Source organism: Enhydra lutris, unplaced genomic scaffold (genome assembly GCF_002288905.1).
Source record: "Enhydra lutris kenyoni isolate GAN:26980312 unplaced genomic scaffold, ASM228890v2 scaffoldscaffold28, whole genome shotgun sequence".
Taxonomy (NCBI): Eukaryota; Metazoa; Chordata; class Mammalia; order Carnivora; family Mustelidae; genus Enhydra; species Enhydra lutris.
The window spans coordinates 20,691,396-20,709,190 of NW_019154112.1; the positions used below are offsets into that span (position 1 = coordinate 20,691,396).

The 17,795-nt window shown below is 37.0% G+C and overlaps 1 protein-coding gene across 4 annotated transcripts in view; it reads left to right on the forward strand.

Moving 5' to 3' along the window:
* LOC111152327 (dystonin) overlaps nt 1-17,795 on the forward strand; it is a 474,965-nt gene that overhangs the window by 303,845 nt on the left and 153,325 nt on the right. For 2 of the 4 annotated variants that reach the window (XM_022510820.1, XM_022510821.1), the window contains 19 exons: nt 1,172-1,267; nt 1,366-1,493; nt 4,929-5,022; nt 5,335-5,489; nt 7,004-7,469; nt 7,555-7,683; nt 7,840-7,917; nt 8,030-8,191; nt 8,284-8,388; nt 10,475-10,570; nt 11,376-11,501; nt 12,135-12,287; nt 12,476-12,630; nt 12,851-12,977; nt 13,462-13,645; nt 14,746-14,903; nt 15,565-15,743; nt 16,240-16,378; nt 17,187-17,380. In XM_022510820.1, coding sequence (XP_022366528.1) covers nt 1,172-1,267; nt 1,366-1,493; nt 4,929-5,022; nt 5,335-5,489; nt 7,004-7,469; nt 7,555-7,683; nt 7,840-7,917; nt 8,030-8,191; nt 8,284-8,388; nt 10,475-10,570; nt 11,376-11,501; nt 12,135-12,287; nt 12,476-12,630; nt 12,851-12,977; nt 13,462-13,645; nt 14,746-14,903; nt 15,565-15,743; nt 16,240-16,378; nt 17,187-17,380 — 2,924 coding nt within the window. Of the gene's footprint in view, nt 1-1,171; nt 1,268-1,365; nt 1,494-4,642; nt 4,810-4,928; nt 5,023-5,334; nt 5,490-7,003; nt 7,470-7,554; nt 7,684-7,839; nt 7,918-8,029; nt 8,192-8,283; nt 8,389-10,474; nt 10,571-11,375; nt 11,502-12,134; nt 12,288-12,475; nt 12,631-12,850; nt 12,978-13,461; nt 13,646-14,745; nt 14,904-15,564; nt 15,744-16,239; nt 16,379-17,186; nt 17,381-17,795 lie in introns of those variants that run through there. The other 2 variants (XM_022510822.1, XM_022510823.1) reach the window with 1 other exon arrangement.

Below are 17,795 nucleotides of genomic sequence, written 5' to 3' on the forward strand. Positions count from 1 at the left end.
TCTGATGAATGTAGATTCTTAAGGATTTGGAAGAATTTTGAGGACTATACAGATTACTTGCTGGTGCCTCGGATAGCACATAATACACGGAAGAAAACGTCATAGGAAATGCCAATAATTTCATTAGCCAATGAAACATGGATGGGAATCCTTCATAAATGTAGCTGTCTGAGGTTTGACAGGGAATTTTTTTTTGGGGGGGGGATTTTTTTTTAAACAGCATGAAATAATTAGAACATGCTTATTAAACGTGGATAAGTTTTATCTACATAATTTTTACAAAGGTCCTTTTTAATATAATAGGTTGTATTTAGGAGATTTTCAAATAGTTTCTATAAACCAGATAATTTAATTATATGATTGAAACTTTTATAACAATAACAGCAGCCAATAACATCTGTATTTGTTTATTAAAAGATCTGTTTAACTTGGCCAGTGGGACGTTGAAACCAAGGCTTAGCTATGTGGTGAGAATTCTGTGTGATAGAATTCTATTTTCAAGGATAGATCTATGATACAAAAGAGAATAGTTTTTTCCTTTATAGGAATTGCATCAGATTATTTTTCCAAAAACTAAAAGCTAAAGTGCAGCATTTGGAAAGAACATCTTTTATTTATTTATTTATTTATTTATTTATTTATTTTTTAAAGATTTTATTTATTTATTTGACAGAGAGATCACAAGCAGGCAGAGAGGCAGGCAGAGAGAGGAGGAAGCAGGCTCCCTGCTGAGCAGAGAGCCCGATGCGGGGCTTGATCCCAGGACTCTGAGATCATGACCTGAGCCGAAGGCAGCGGCTTAACTCACTGAGCCACCCAGGCGCCCCAGGAAAGAACATCTTTTAAAGTCTATATTTTCTTGTTTGTATGAAGAGAGATGTTTAGTAGAGCCCTGCCAAGCACTGCCACAGTTTATTATTACCCAGATCCCCTCATGGCATATGTTGATGCACAGTTCACGGCAGTAATTACACCCTTGTCAAATCTTGCAAACTGTAAGCTAGTCACTGATTAACTGGGAATTGGTATTGTCCTTGAGTGTCAGTTTCATAAAGGAATTCCCCTGAATGCATAAGACACGGCAAATATCATTTGAAGTGGTAATGTTATGCGGTAATGAAAATAGGTCTTTGAAGTTTGGGCCTTCATTTATTTTTTCCTTTCATTTTAGGCACTTTATAATCAGTATTTACAGTTTAAAGAAACAGAAATTCCACCAAAGGAGACAGAAAAATCAAAAATCAAACGCCTATATAAGTTATTAGAGGTAAGCAGAAATTTCTGTTGTATTGTCAGGCACAATCTTTATTTTTATTATTTTTTTTATATCCTTGCTTCATTTAAAATTTTTTTTGTTTTCTCAAGATTTGGATAGAATTTGGACGTATCAAACTACTGCAAGGTTATCATCCAAATGACATTGAGAAAGAGTGGGGGAAACTCATTATTGCCATGCTTGAGAGGGAGAAGGCCCTTCGCCCAGAAGTAGAAAGGTAGGCTGGAGGTGTTTTCTGCTGTAGGTATCAGGCTGGGTGTGGGGAGGTGACTTTTTGTTCTCTTGGAAGGAACTTCAGTTTTGGAGCCAGGCAGACCTAGGACTATCATTTATATTTTTCATGTCCTTGGCTGTGTGACCCTGGATAAGTCACTTAGTCTTTCTGAGTCTTCATTTTTTTATCCGGAAACTCTTCCAAGAGGTTTGAGGAGTAATGAGTGAAGTAATGTTTAAATAGGGACCTGATAGACTGGGTTGATGTGTGAAGTCTCATCTAATAATCTAAATTACCTGAATTTCCCATACTGAGAATATAGGGCCTGGATTCAGAAGCTGATATGTAGTTAGCAGTTAACTTACTTTGTTTCTTGCTGTATTTTTGTTACGGCCCTTTTTCCGTGGGACAATGAGAACAAGACTCCAGTCTGTCTCCCCTTAGAGGGCAGTGAAATGGCATCTAGAAAACACTCGGGAAATGTTGGCTCAAATTCTCACTTCTACAGATGCCTTTATTGCATGAAATCATCACTGACTGTTACCATTCTCTCTCCCACTATACCTGGTTGCCCGGGAAAGCACTGCTTAGACATGAGGAGACATTTGTTGAGTGGATTTGTCTCCATTATAGTACTTAACTCACAGCCTGACTTTGGCACTTGGGAAGGGAACTGTGATCTCTATTCCTCATGAGCTTCCAGGCCTCCCAATAGAAAGCCTGTGTGGTCAGGTGTGGCTCTCTTGCCCCCTCACTTGACACCGTCCTTGCTCTCAGTGGTGTAGCCACACTGACTGCCTCTCAGGAGCCCTGATGTGCCAAGGTCCCGCCCTCCTCCATACACGGGATCTTTGCATTATCTGTTCCTTTGGCAGGGAAGTCTTCATCCTCACTGTCTCTTCACTCCTGATCAAGCTCAGATCCCGGTTCCAGTGTTACTTCGCCAAGAAACTTCCTGTGGTCTCCCAAGCTCATTCAGATGTCTTGGCTCTAACTCTCCTATTTACATGTATTATTCTTTCATATCTCAGTTGTGATTTTGATTTATTTCTGTGATCATTTAGTTAAGGGCTGCCTGTTCACAGTTATGAGTTCTGAGAATGTGGAGATAGACTTGTTTTTGCTGTCTTTCGTGTTGCCAATGTTGAGTGCATTGCCTGGGACACAGAGAGGCACTTAGTACACTCATGTTCTTTGTGTTCCACACATGACTTTCCACACTGTTGAAATAGGAAATAATGCATTGAAGATATAAGAGCAAGTCCTAACTTGTCAGTTGTTTATGAAATTACTGATTACATTCCTGTTACAGTGTAAGATTCTATCTGCATAACTGGATCTAGATCCAGAATAAGCTTGAAATACCTAGGATGGACCTTTTATGGAGGAGATAATTTTGGGTGATTAAAATGATACACTAAGCTAATTATCGGAAGTAATGGAAAAGTATGTCTGAGAAAGGATAGGGAGTAGATTTTTAGCTGTCAGAATAGTAGCTGGATTTTAATGCAGTGGTCAAGAGTTCAAGGTCCAGGAGCTAGTGAATCCTGAATAAGATTTTTAGCTCAACTTGCTAGTCATGTATTCTTAGGCAAGTTCATTGACCTCCCACACCTCAGTTTCCTCATTTGTAAACAGGCTGTAATAGTACCTACTACATTTGGTAGTTGAATATGAGAAGAGGTCATACATGTAAAATGATTACTTTATTTCCTGGCTCATAATAATTGCTTACTAAATGCTAGTGCTGCTGTTACTATTTGACACTTCTCTATTTACTAACACGATATTCAAAAATTTCCTCTTTCTTGCTATCTGAAAAGAAAAATACCTACCTTTAGAGTGGAGAAGCAACAGTTTGGCTTTGTAGTGTTGGGAGTACAAAAATGTTCTACGAACTTGGTTGGATAAAGGCCTTCATTTTTCTTGACGCGACAAGTGTTTTGGCATTAACGATTAATTGCAAATAAGAACTATGTGGCATGGGAATGTGTAAAAGATAAATGAGAAAGAACCAATGTTCTTTTGCCATGTAATAATCGATTGAAAGGAAAAACAAGCACAGACAAGTTGAATTTGCGAGCATTGCATTGATAGTCTACTTAACACGTTGGCTTTTTTTTTTTTTTTAAAGATTTTATTTATTTGACAGAGAGAAATCACAAGTAGGCAGAGAGGCAGGCAGAGAGAGAGGAGGAAGCAGGCTCCCCGCGGAGCAGAGAGCCCGATGAGGGGCTCGATCCCAGGACCCTGAGATCATGACCTGAGCCGAAGGCAGAGGCTTTAACCCACTGAGCCACCCAGGCGCCCCAACACGTTGGCTTTTAAGAATCTAAAGTGACTGCAAGGATGTTGGTCCTTCTCATGTTGCCAGTCAGAGGACCCTTGATTTCCTTCTGGACTATCTAACCCTGACTGAAACTAACTCTATTCCATTATTAGTACATTCCAGTTAAGCAGAGATGAAATTTTAATAAACTGCAGTTCCTGTTGTTACAAAAAAAAATGTAGAATGACTATAGTAAGATTAGAGGTAACATTCCTGAGAACATATCATACAAAGAAAGGCCACTTTTCCAGTTAACTTAACCTGATAAATGACATGGTGGTTAAAATGGAAATGTCCTTTCTTTCACATCAAAGTCATTTGTTTATAGATGCTTCTGAGTACCAGTTTTTAGCCTTGTGTTAGTCGGGACAGACCTGGCTCTTTACAAAAGTCAGGCTGTGTTTTTAAGCTGATGATTGGTATTGCCTGAGTAGCCTTTACTAATTGTACCTGGGCTTCAGGGAGGCATCTGAGTTGTTTTTTAGGTGGCTGTGATGGGATGACTCTGGATGAAAATATTTGGCAAATCTTTTCCAGTGACGCCCTGATCAGCCTGCCTTGTCCGTACTTGTAGAGTTTTAATGCGGGCTACAAAAGGCAAACCTCAGCTAGCAAACGCATGCCTTTCGGCAAGATTCTTTTGAATAGTTATCAGCATATTATTTGCTGCGTGTTAAATATGCAGGTTGGAGCATATTTAAGGAGCCGTTAGGGCAGTGACATTTAGCTGCCGCTTTTCACCGTTAGAAGTAGAGCTTTCAGCAAACCTGCTTTTTTATCTGCTTGGAATGGTCAGAGAAGGAACATCATTTCAGGACTAAAAATGCACAGTAGTAGTTACAGCTACCGAAGCAGCGATTCCGTGTTTAGTAACACTACTAGCACCCGGACCAGTCTGGATTCAAATGAAAACTTTCTCTCGGTTAATTGTGGTCCAACACTAATCAACTCCTGCATTACCTTCGGCAATGAGTCCCTCGATGGACACAGGTATCGAATCCTTGTTGTAGGATTGTTTTGTCTTTTGGCAGGGAGACATTTTTTTCAGGGGTGGTAAACTCTGTGACTTCAAAGGGAGAGGCTTTGCTTTATTCTGTCTCTTCTTTTAGGTTGGAAATGTTGCAGCAGATTGCCAACCGAGTTCAAAGGGACAGTGTCATCTGTGAAGACAAACTGATACTTGCCCGAAATGCTCTCCAGTCTGTAAGTTAATTTTAGCAGCCATTGGGATTGTGGTGGAGGGATTGTACCTTTGGATGAACTAAAACTTCTGTGTGCCATTTGGTGGTCGATTCTTGGTATTGTCTTCTGTGGAAACTTAAAGCTTTTTAAAGATTGTGATCACTGTTTGCTCTCTTGCGGAACGGTGTGCAAAGAGAAAACCCATTTTTGAACCAAAAGGGAAAACAGAAAAGACCCAAGTAGTTTTTTCATTACAGTATTTTGAGTTTTATATTTGAGTTTACTTTTGAAACTTGTTTCATGGAATTAATGTTGAGTTCTTTTAAAACACAGGATTCTAAAAGATTAGAATCAGGGGTGCAGTTTCAGAATGAAGCAGAAATTGCCGGGTATATACTTGAATGTGAGAACCTTTTACGCCAGCATGTAATTGATGTACAGATTCTCATTGATGGAAAATACTACCAGGCAGATCAGTTGGTGCAGAGGTAAGATTCCTGCTTATTCGTGCTCTATCCTTCTGTGGAATTGCTTCATGGACACTTGCGATGGGAATGTAGACTGTGGCAGTTTTATGAAATATATTTCTTAGGCTCTTTTTAGTTGAAAATGTGTGGCACCTTAATTCTGATATATTTTGATATGTTAAATAGGTATTCTTCAAAAGTAATAGGAACAATATTTTATTGTACATATAATATTTAACACTAGTAACTAACATACTTCGAGTTAAAATATTTGTTATGACATTTGAAAAAGGGAAAATATGAAGTTATAACTCAACTTTTAAGTTTTCTATTTATCCTATCCTGAAAATGTTTATAACAAAATGTTGGAACAAATTGTATCTATGAAATTGTCTATCTCAGAGAAGTGGGTTTGAAGGTAGAAATGGAACCTTCTCAGGTTGTAGACTATATATATTATAAATATATATATATCAGATATATATAAAGCAAAAATTCTAAATGATGCTTTGATCTAGTAATTCCACATTTAGGAATTTATAATAATTTTAAATATAGTAAACTTATGAATAAATATAGAAAAAAGTTTTGTTCATGTCAGAGATATTTTATAATAATAAAATTTGGAAATATCCTACATGTCAAGCAGTAGAATTGTGTAGTAATTATATTCATTATAAGTGATAGTTATAAAGTGTAGTAATTATGTTCATTATAGTATAATAATTATGTTCATTATAAGTGATAGTTATACTTTTTTTTTTTAAAGACTTTGTGATAATATGGAAAGTGCTTACAGCACAAAGTTCAGCGAAAAAAATTGTGATGCAAAATTTTATTAATATGATTGTAGTGATTTTTTTTTTGTAGACTTTTTTTGAATAGTTCAGGTTTACAGAAAAATTGATAGGAAAATACAGGGTTCCCATATGCCCCTTTTTACCCCCTCCCCAATTATCAACCATCTTGCATTAGTGTGATCCATTTGCTAAAAATTGAGCCAATATTGGGGTGCCTGGGTGGCTCAGTGGGTTAAAGCCTCTACCTTTGGCTCAGGTCATGATCCCAGGGTCCTGGGATCAAGCCCCACATTGGGCTCTCTGCTCAGCAGGGAGCCTGCTTTGTCCTCTCTCTCTCTCTGTCTGCCTCTCTGCCTACTTCTTTTTTTTTTTTTTTTAAAGATTTTATTTATTTATTTGACAGACAGAAATCACAAGTAGGCAGAGAGGCAGGCACAGAGAGAGGAGGAAGCAGGCTTCCCACCGAGCAGAGAGCTGATGCGGGGCTCGATCCCAGGACGCTAGGATCATGACTGAGCTGAAGGCAGAGGCTTTAACCCACTGAGCCACCCAGGCGCCCCTCTCTGCCTACTTCTGATCTCTGTCTGTCAAATAAATAAGATCTTCAAAAAAAAATTGAGCCAATATTGGTACATTACTGTTAACTAACTAACGTCCATAGTTGGCATTAGTGTTCACTCTTTGTGAAAAATGCATTTTATATTATAGTTTATCCCTTTTGGTTTTTCTTTTCAGGGTGGCAAAACTGCGTGATGAAATTATGGCCTTAAGGAATGAATGTTCCTCCGTATACAGCAAAGGACGCATGCTGACAATGGAACAGACGAAACTCATGATATCAGGAATTACTCAAAGTTTAAACTCAGGATTTGCACAGACCTTAAACCCCAGTCTGAACTCAGGGCTGACCCAGGGTTTAACGCCCTCCCTGACCCCTTCTAGTGTGACATCAGGCCTGTCATCAGGTCTGACTTCCCGCCTGACTCCATCTGTCACTCCGGCTTATACACCTGGTTTCCCATCAGGCGGATTAGTTCCAAGTTTCAGTTCAGGAGTAGAGACCAATTCATTGCAAACTCTGAAGTTGATGCAGATCCGAAAGCCCCTTCTAAAGTCGTCTTTGCTGGATCAGAATTTAACAGAAGAGGAAGTCAACATGAAATTTGTTCAGGATCTTTTGAATTGGGTTGATGAGATGCAGGTAAAAGAATGTTTATTCTACCCGAAAGCTTCAGTCTTCACTGCTGCCAGTTTGTTTTCTAACTCTGGTATCTTTCTGTTTAAAGGTACAGCTGGACCGCACTGAGTGGGGATCGGATTTGCCAAGTGTTGAAAGCCATTTAGAAAATCATAAAAATGTTCACCGAGCTATTGAAGAATTTGAATCTAGCCTCAAAGAAGCTAAAATCAGTGAGGTATATGAATTTAAAATCTGTATGTATTTCATTTTAGCTTGCTGTTGTTTTGCTCTTTTTAAATAAAGATCCTGTAACAAAATAATAGATGCAGTGAGCATGAGTCAGAATTCCTTGAGATCCCTAAACTCGATGTCTTTTTATCCCATATTATAGATTCAAATGACGGCACCTCTGAAACTAACTTATGCTGAAAAGTTACACCGATTAGAGAGTCAGTATGCAAAACTCTTGGTAAGGCTTTTTGTTTTTTGTTTTTTAAACTTCATTTTTTTACTTTTACTAAGAATTTCCCTTAACTCTCCTTGGTTAAAACATGATTCTTACAATGATTTTTCTTACAAAGAATACATCCCGGAATCAGGAACGGCACCTTGATACGCTCCATAATTTTGTAACTCGTGCAACTAATGAACTTATTTGGCTGAATGAAAAAGAAGAAGAGGAAGTTGCTTATGACTGGAGCGAAAGAAATACCAACATAGCTCGGAAAAAAGATTACCACGCTGTAAGTATAGTCTTTGTCATTGAATGCCAAAGTTGTATCTCAGGTTTAGGCCTTTTTTCTAACCTTGCTTCTTCATTCTTTTCTTACATTAGGAATTAATGAGAGAATTGGATCAAAAGGAAGAAAATATTAAATCAGTTCAGGAGATTGCAGAGCAGCTACTTTTGGAAAATCACCCAGCCCGACTGACGATTGAGGTAAGCCAGAAAGTATAATGGTCATGGTTGAATATTGACATTTGATGATTACTCTTCAGATTCTTTTACTGCTGATAAATTGAAAAATACAAACAAACTTTTATTACAGCATGGCTCAAAAATCACGTTTCCGACAAATCATCATGATTCTTGCCTTTAACTATCACTTTTCTAAGTGTGTCACCCACCCATCTCTTCCCCTAAAGGTACCTTTGCTAACTCCCATGGCTAAAGAGATCTATTACAGTAACTATGAAGGCTCTTGACTTAAAAACCTTTATTTTATTCCTGACTGTGATATTGTGCACCTGATGTATCCTACTTGCCTTCCTCACCTGTCCAAAATGGGGGCAGTCCTTCTAAGCCATAGAGCTGTGTGAAGAATGGGACAAATAACATACTCTTACTTAGTACAATTCTTGGTACACATGTTCCCAGGAAATATTTGTTACTATTACTTAATAATTTTATTCATGGCTGGTTTTGTGAAGTATATTGAAACAACAACCTGGCAAAGCCTTATGGCATAGCAGACACATTTCAAATCCAGAAGTGGAGAACTGGAGTGGGATTTACCAGGTCTCCCATGTGGTAGTGGTAGTCTATTTACTTTTTAGTCCTATTATATACTAGGTAGAGTGAGTAACTTTCTAAATGTAAAGGGGGTTATATAGGAGCGAGAGAAATGTTAAACTCATGGTAGATTGCCAGAGGGAATAAATGGGGCTATGCTTACAGTGTGAGCTGCTTCAAGCTCTCACAGTGTAGGAGAGGCATCTGATAGTCTTTGTTCACTGGCACTGCCATAATACAAAAGATGACTGAAATTCTAGACCTCCACAGAAAGTTTTGGGAATGTTATATTTGACCTTCTTCATAGATAACTACAATCTTGCATGCCCATGAAATGCCATATGGGAAGTTAAAGACAGAAGAGTAGGGGGAACAGTAGGGAAAGCAAATTAGAATACTGAAAGGTGTATATACTTTTGTATGATGAGAAACTAAAAATAGAGTCTTCTTCAAGATGGAGATGAAAACTATTAGGGAATATGATTATAGGCTAAGTATTTTAATGGGACTGGGTAATGTGAATGTGAACCTGATTACTTTTATGTAGAGATGTTAATCTAATTAACTAAAAGTTTCTTGAGGGATAAAATTAAGCCTGAGTCATCTTTACTATTCCATTGGCCTATCCAGTGTCTTGTGGGTACGCGGATAATATTTAGTTAATTATCAACACTATTTCATATGTTATATGAAAAAAGAAACTAATAATCTAACAACACACAGTGATATGTCTTTTATAGCCAATTTGCTGGAAGTAGCTTAATTTGAGGCCAAGGTAATATGACTGTGATATGTTGCCAGGTTTCCAGTGCTGCATTGTATATTCCATTCCAAAAGCCTGCTTGAGCGTAGCTCCACATGAGTGAGATTTTCCAGAAGGGGGAGAATGACAGGCTTACTTAAGATAGTCATTAAAGCATCTAGATCTCCCTCTTCTGGAAGTCCGTGAATTGCATCTTAAATATAAAAGCGTGTCTTATGTTTTCTTTAGTAAGTAGATGTTCTTTCTGTTACGTTTTGCTCTTGTGAGAGATTTACATTGGATTAAAAATTCAAGTAAAAATATTTTAAATAAAAATTCTTAGTACTATGAGAATTACAATTCCAGAATTACAGTGATAAGGAATTGCACCGTCTCTTCTCCACCCTCCCCAAACCTGCCCCTGGCAAAAACAAACATCTAATTCACCCCACCTCCCCCCAAGAATTTCTAGTTTTATTTCTAGTTTTAAAAACAAAAACAAAGAGAAAACTACAGAACCATTTATTTTGGTCTGTATTTTTACATTTTTATTTTTATTTTTAATTTATATTTAAACTTTTAGGACTGGCTTTGTGCAAGTAAGAACTCTTACATAGAAGGGGCACTTTGCTACCCTAATTTTCACATCTTACTGTTACAATAATCTCATCATCTGTTCAGATAGCAGAGTTTTTAAGCCTTTAAAAGCTTTGCTGTGTATGTACGTCATCACTCTTCAGCCGGTTACAGTGGCTGTGTTTCATCCTGAAGGCATACCGAGCGGCCATGCAGACGCAGTGGAGCTGGATCTTGCAGCTGTGCCAGTGTGTGGAGCAGCATGTAAAGGAGAACACCGCATATTTCGAGGTATACGAACAGAATCACAATGTCCGCTGTTGGTATTGTGATTTTGGTCTATTTACAGAAAGTGTCTTCCTGTTTATTAAGGACATGTATGTAACGTGTGGGGGAAATAAACTGAAGTATTTTCTTTGTAGCATGTATGGGACATAGGTCCTATAGGATCAATTGAAGCCATCTTTTCAGGGGGAAATCCTTTCAAAACCTTTAAAAATGTCAGAAAATCTTGATTTTATAGATGTCTTTTTTTTTTTTTAAGATTTTATTTATTTATTTGACAGAGATCACAAGTAGGCAGTGAGGCAGACAGAGAGAGAGGAGGAAGCAGGCTCCCTGCTGAGCAGAGAGCCCAATATGGGACTTGATCCCAGGACTCTGGGATCATGACCTGAGCCGAAGGCAGAGCTTTAACCCACTGAACCACCCAGGCACCCCTATAAATGTCTTTTATAAAGAAATGTTTCATTACAGAGAGCTCTTTTTTTTAATTTTTAGAAGTTTTAAAAAATTGTTGGAATTTCTCTCCTGCTTAAAAATTATTTGGACCCTTAAGTAAAATAGAACTTCACCCAAAATATTATAGGGCCAAAACACAATATAGATATAAAATTTAGATGCTTAGTGTTTACTGATACTCACCCAGATTCAAGAGCTGTTTGGGTAAAGGAGTAATGTGACTGTTACATGGTCTTTTGATGTTATTCTCTTCTCTCTCATGAGGGGTACATAGGACTCTGGTACTCCAACTGGACAACTCTCTGCTTTACTGGCATTTGATATACGCTAACTGTCAGTTTTCATCTTCTTGCAGTTTTTCAATGATGCCAAAGAAGCTTCTGATTACTTAAGGAATCTAAAGGATGCCATTCAGCGGAAGTACAGCTGTGATCGATCAAGCAGCATTCACAAGCTGGAAGACCTTGTTCAGGAGTCAATGGTACTAGTACAGAAACCCATGCATTTCCTGTGTATAATCAGGATTAGATTAGTATTTCTTTATACTTATATGTGTGCAGAACTTTGTGTTTTTTTGGTACTCCTGATATTTCCATCTCATTCAATTAAACATGCAGTTTTAGTATTTTTTGGTACCAAGTACCACAAAAGTGTTTTTTTATGTGATTGCCTCAATATTTTAAATATTTTGACAGTGGTGTGTGTGTGTGTGTGTGTGTGTGTGTGTGTGTGTGTGTGTGTTTGAGTTTAGTCATTCACTTCACAAATAACTGTAAGCACTTTTATATCCTAGACACTGTTTTAAGTACTGGAGATAGAGCAGTGAGGAAGACAGACAAGAATCCCTACCTTCCTGGTGCTTACATGCTAAAGGGGAGCAGATTATAAACATAAATTAGTTAAATATGTAGTATAGTGGTAAATGCTAATGAGGGAAAAAAACCATCCAAACAAAATAAGGGAAAAGAAATCCAAGAGGAGGAGGAGGGGAATTGAATGTATAGACCAGCTAGGTTGTCAGGGAAGAATTTTATGATGAAATTTTATTTGTGTAAAGCCCTAAAAGAAGAGAGAAGTCTTTTACTTTTTAAAATCTGTCTTATTTGTTTCTTAGGAAGAGAAAGAAGAACTTTTGCAGTATAAAAGCACAATAGCAAGCCTGATGGGGAGAGCAAAAACAATAATTCAGCTGAAGCCAAGGAATCCTGACTGTCCACTCAAAACTTCTATTCCGATCAAAGCTATCTGTGACTACAGACAAATTGAGGTATTCTAGAAATAAACCAGTTTCTGTCATTATTCTTAGCTTTTTAAAAATGAAGTCATATTGCTGACCAGTGGTAAAGTTTTCTACCTCAAAAAAACAAAACAAAACAAAATCCCAAGACTGGGTACGGTAAAGGGTTTGTCAACAGTGATCTCATTTGGTTATTCTTTTCTCCATTTTAAAACTAGATAACCATTTACAAAGACGATGAGTGTGTTTTGGCCAACAACTCTCATCGTGCTAAATGGAAGGTCATTAGCCCTACTGGGAATGAGGCTATGGTCCCATCCGTGTGCTTCACAGTTCCTCCACCAAACAAAGAAGCAGTTGACTTTGCCAACAGGTTTGTATGCATTCGCTAAACACATAGAGCTGGGTTTGGAGGCTCTCTGAAGGTTAAAGAAACAATCAGTACTTTGTCAAGGCCCATAGGATCAGAAGGATCAGGAACTAGTAAACTCAGGGTAGTTTACAAACAGGAAGAAAAATTATAGCATGTTTTCAGAGGGAGTGAAAAGGCTTAATCAAGTGTTTGGTTTGTTTGCTTTTTTCATGTATTTCAGAATTGAGCAACAGTATCAGAGTGTCCTGACTCTTTGGCACGAGTCTCACATAAACATGAAGAGTGTAGTGTCCTGGCATTATCTCATCAATGAAATTGACAGAATTCGAGCTAGCAATGTGGCCTCAGTAAGTATGAATCTACACATCAGCCTAATCTGTCCAAGAATGTGGGGCACTCTGTGGGTGCAGTTTGTATTTGTTCCAGAATAGGATGGAGTCCAGCAGATCCATGCTAATATTTATCCATTTAATAAATATTTGTTACATACCTGCTATATATAAGGCACTTTCCAAGAATGGGGGAAATCTGGATATCCCATATTTAATTCAGTGCTTATTACATTTTGGTAGGGAGACAGGATATAGTGTTTGGACTTACAGGGATGGATATAGTTTGATTTCATTTTTTGGTGTTTTATAGTCTCATTTTTCCTTATCTATTAAAACTTGCAATTGTTAATAAAAATAACAATTTCAAATCTTTCTTCTATATATGACTACTAATATGAACTAACGTACATCAGAAGACTCTAACTTAAGATCTGTCCCATTTACATTTAGCTCTTAGTACTATAATCACTTGCTTACATGGATCCTTGATCTTCTTTAGATAAAGACAATGTTACCTGGTGAACATCAGCAAGTTCTCAGTAACCTACAATCTCGTTTTGAAGATTTTCTGGAAGATAGCCAGGAATCTCAAATATTTTCGGGCTCAGATATAACACAACTGGAGAAGGAAGTTAATGTATGTAAACAGTATTATCAGGAACTTCTTAAATCAGCAGAAAGAGGTAAAGCATGAGAATCCTTGCGTTTTTTTCCCCTGTAGGTGTTTAGTCTAGGCTCTTTTCTGCTCAGTGAGCATCAGTCTTTGGTGTGTTATGTTACTCCGCCTATGATAGGCGGACATGGGTGCTAGAACATTAGAAGCACTTGTGAGGTAGGAAGCTGCAAGGAGGGGTTCATTTATTTCTAAATGATCAATTAATAAAAAGATGCCAACTAAATATTATGTAACAAGCTGTGAATTCTCAACACATCTCCTTTTCAATATTTTCACTGTTTTGCAATGTAATGTTCAGAATGATCTTTTAGTTTTTGAAAAGATTCAGTTATTTTTCCATGTACCAAACCTGGGTTGTTTTTTTTTTTTAAACACTTGATTTTTTAGAGCAGTTTTAGATTCATAGCAAAATTGAGAGGAAGGTACAGAGATTTCCCATGACCAAACCTGGATTTTTTACAGAGGTTAAGTTAAAGGAGAATATTTTGTCTAGTTAACTTTTGTTAAATATGGTTTATTCTGGACTCTTTTGATATTATTCAGAAACAAAAATTTCATTAGTAATGTATTTTAAAAAACTCTTGAACATTAACAAATTCCTTACATTTCATTTCTAAGCATTTTTTTAAATTTTAAAGATTAATCTGCAGCTAATGTAATTCAAATTTTTGTGAACATATAACAGCATAATATATTACTCTCCTTGGACATCATAAATCAGAAATTGACACTTAAAATAGTATTAGGGAAATTTTTTTTTTTTTTAAAGATTTTATTTATTTATTTGACAGAGATCACAAGCAGGCAGAGAGGCAGGCAGAGAGAGAGGAGGAAGCAGGCTCCCTGCTGAGCAGAGAGCCCGATGCGGGGCTCGATCCCAGGACCCTGAGATCATGACCTGAGCCGAAGGCAGCGGCTTAACCCACTGAGCCACCCAGGCGCCCCTATTAGGGAAATTTTATTAAATGTTCATAAATTGTAAGGTCAACTCTATTAAGGTTCATGTCCTTAGGGTGAGATTGTGGTGATGACAGGTAACCTTAGTTTGACAGCAACATCCAGAAGACAGAAAACAATGTTTTCTCAACATTCTATTTACTTTGACAGAGGAGCAAGAGGAATCCGTGTATAATCTCTACATCTCTGAGGTCCGAAACATTAGACTTCGGTTAGAGAGTTGTGAAGATCGGTTGATTAGACAGATCCGCACTCCACTGGAAAGAGATGATTTGCATGAAAGCGTGTTCAGAATCACGGAGCAGGAGGTGAGATTTGTAAATGGGTTGGGACAGCATTAACTGAAGGTAAATGACTGTCTCAGTGACCTTCATTGTTAACTCCAGTGACTTCTCATGTGCTCAGCTTTGCCTAGTGGTCACTTTGTGAGTTCTGGTTATGTATTTATTGCTTATCATGATAAGCAATAAATACATACATAATTCATACATTCATAATACATACATAATTCAATGCATAATACATACATAATACATACATAATTGCAATATAAGGTAAGGTATACCTTACCTTATATACCTTACCTTACCTTATATGCAATACATACATAATACATACATAATTCAGTTCTGCCTTTGACTCAAGTAAACGCAGAAATGTGCACCCTTTCACCCACTGTGATGGAGACTCTTGAGGTTTCTCACAGTGAAAGCGGGTATGTTTGTTGATCATCTACTGAATGCAGAAGCACTAAGTTACATGTTTGTGCCCGAGGACATGGGCAGTAAAAGAATTACTGATTATAAAACTGGAATGCTGTGGCTTAGCTTCTTGATAAACAGAAAGTAAAGAATATATAGCTTTTTAAGTCAGCAATTATAATATAGATTGGTTTTTTAAAACTGTTTTAAGAAAGATACCCCATCTGGAACTATAGCCTAATACCTATGTTTATTCTTTACTTTATAGAAACTAAAGAAAGAATTGGAGCGACTTAAAGATGATTTGGGAACAATCACAAATAAATGTGAAGAATTTTTCAGTCAAGCAGCAACCTCTGCATCAGTTCCCACCTTACGATCTGAGCTCGGTGTGGTCATTCAGAACATGAACCAAGTCTATTCTATGTCTTCTACTTACATAGAGAAGTATGCTACCTCTGTCATAGTATAAATTTGCTTCATGCAACTGTCACATTCATGTGTCCATATAAATATAGATATGCTGTTCATTTAAAAACATTCATAAAAGTGAATGTAATTTTCCCTTTTTTGTATTAATAATATTATTTCCATGGAGTTATTATGCTTCATGTTGAAAGGAAATGGGTGTCAGAGATTAGGGCATCTGTATGATCTTCCCACATTTTGCCTGTGGTGTTAGTCCCTCAGCTGTTGTAGCCTGGTGGATTGGTCTAAAAAAGGGTTGAAAAAAGAACACCTTACCCTGAATCTCTTGCAGAATCTGCCGGGCAGGGTGTGGATTAAGAAGAGACTTAGCTGAATGTTAATCTGGGAGTAAATGTGTCTGTGTTCCAAAACCAAGAAAGGGCTATATCATGCTTAGTGATGTGCTTCAGGACTGCATTACTGGAAGATAAACAGTTAAACTAATAGGAGACTATTGTTGCATTCTCTTTTTTAGACTGAAAACTGTTAATTTGGTGTTAAAAAACACTCAGGCAGCAGAAGCCCTTGTAAAACTCTATGAAACTAAACTGTGTGAAGAAGAAGCAGTTATAGCCGATAAGAATAATATCGAGAATCTGATAAGTACTTTAAAGGTATGTCCCTCCCTTACGGCGGTGGCAGTTGCTCAGATCATACTCTAGTAGTATTTCTCTAACACCTAGATCTTTAGACATGAACTAGCAAATATCTTAATTTGAATACATTTATATCCGTTTCATTTCATATCTCTACATAGCCATAGCTCAGTGTAAATAAGTCATTTTTAGGACAGTTCTCCTTATTTGAAATCTGCATCTCTTTGTAGATAGTAGCTTTTTATAATCAATTCATGTCAGCAAAAGGAGCTGAAGCTGAAAGTTTCTTTTAATGGATTCTCTCACTGAATGAGGTAGTTAAATTTTAAGACATCAAGGAAGTAAGTAGAGGAGTTAATTCAGGAAAGGAAAAAGTCTGGTAGTTGTACTCATCTTTATTAACATTTCTACATATAAAGCATTAAGTATGAAATTATTGCAAAGTTGAGAAATTATCTCATTGATTTTTAATGCATGTATTCATTTTTAAACAATGAGATTAGTAGATGTTTAAGAAATAGGCAATTAAAAAGACTTACTGAGGTAGCAAACTTGCTCATGAATATATTTTGTTTTATTGTTATGAAAATTCTATTAGGCTGAACTTTATAAAATTGTTTTTTTAAGATCAAAATGCAGTCAAAAGTTGACAGTTTCATATGGTTCAGCCTAATATATTGTTTTTGTATATGAAAGATAGTCTTTCCTTTATCTGATTTTATATCAGTTATTTGTAAATAAATTGTAAAATTAGGTAAATAAATCATGTGTTTACATAGTGAGTGGTTGATGCATTTTATAACGTTCACCAATTAATGTATTTTAGCAATGGAGATCTGAAGTAGATGAAAAGAGAGAGGTATTCCATGCATTAGAGGATGAGTTGCAGAAAGCTAAAGCCATCAGTGATGAAATGTTTAAAACATATAAAGAACGGGACCTTGATTTTGACTGGCACAAAGAAAAAGCAGATCAATTAGTTGAAAGGTGGCAAAATATTCATGTTCAGATTGACAACAGGTTAGTATCCTTTTTTGTTCAGTTTCAGCAGAGAGTTGTTAATGTTTATCCTTGTATTCTAGGTAAAATCTAAACTTACTAGGTTTTATAAAAACTCCCATATACAGTTTATATATATATATATACACACCTTATATTACAAGATATAGTTACCTTATATTGCAAGAGCTTTACCTAATTATATTTCTTTCTTTCTTTCTTTCTTTTTTTTTTTAAGATTTTATTTATTTATTTGAGAGAGAGAGTATGAGAAGGGGGAGGGTCAGAGGGAGAAGCAGACTCCCTGCCAAGCAGGGAGCCCGATGTGGGACTCGATCCCAGGACTCCAGGATCATGACCTAAGCTGAAGGCAGTCGCTTAACCTACTGAGCCACCCAGGCGCCCTAATTATATTTCTTTCTGATAAAGGTGGACT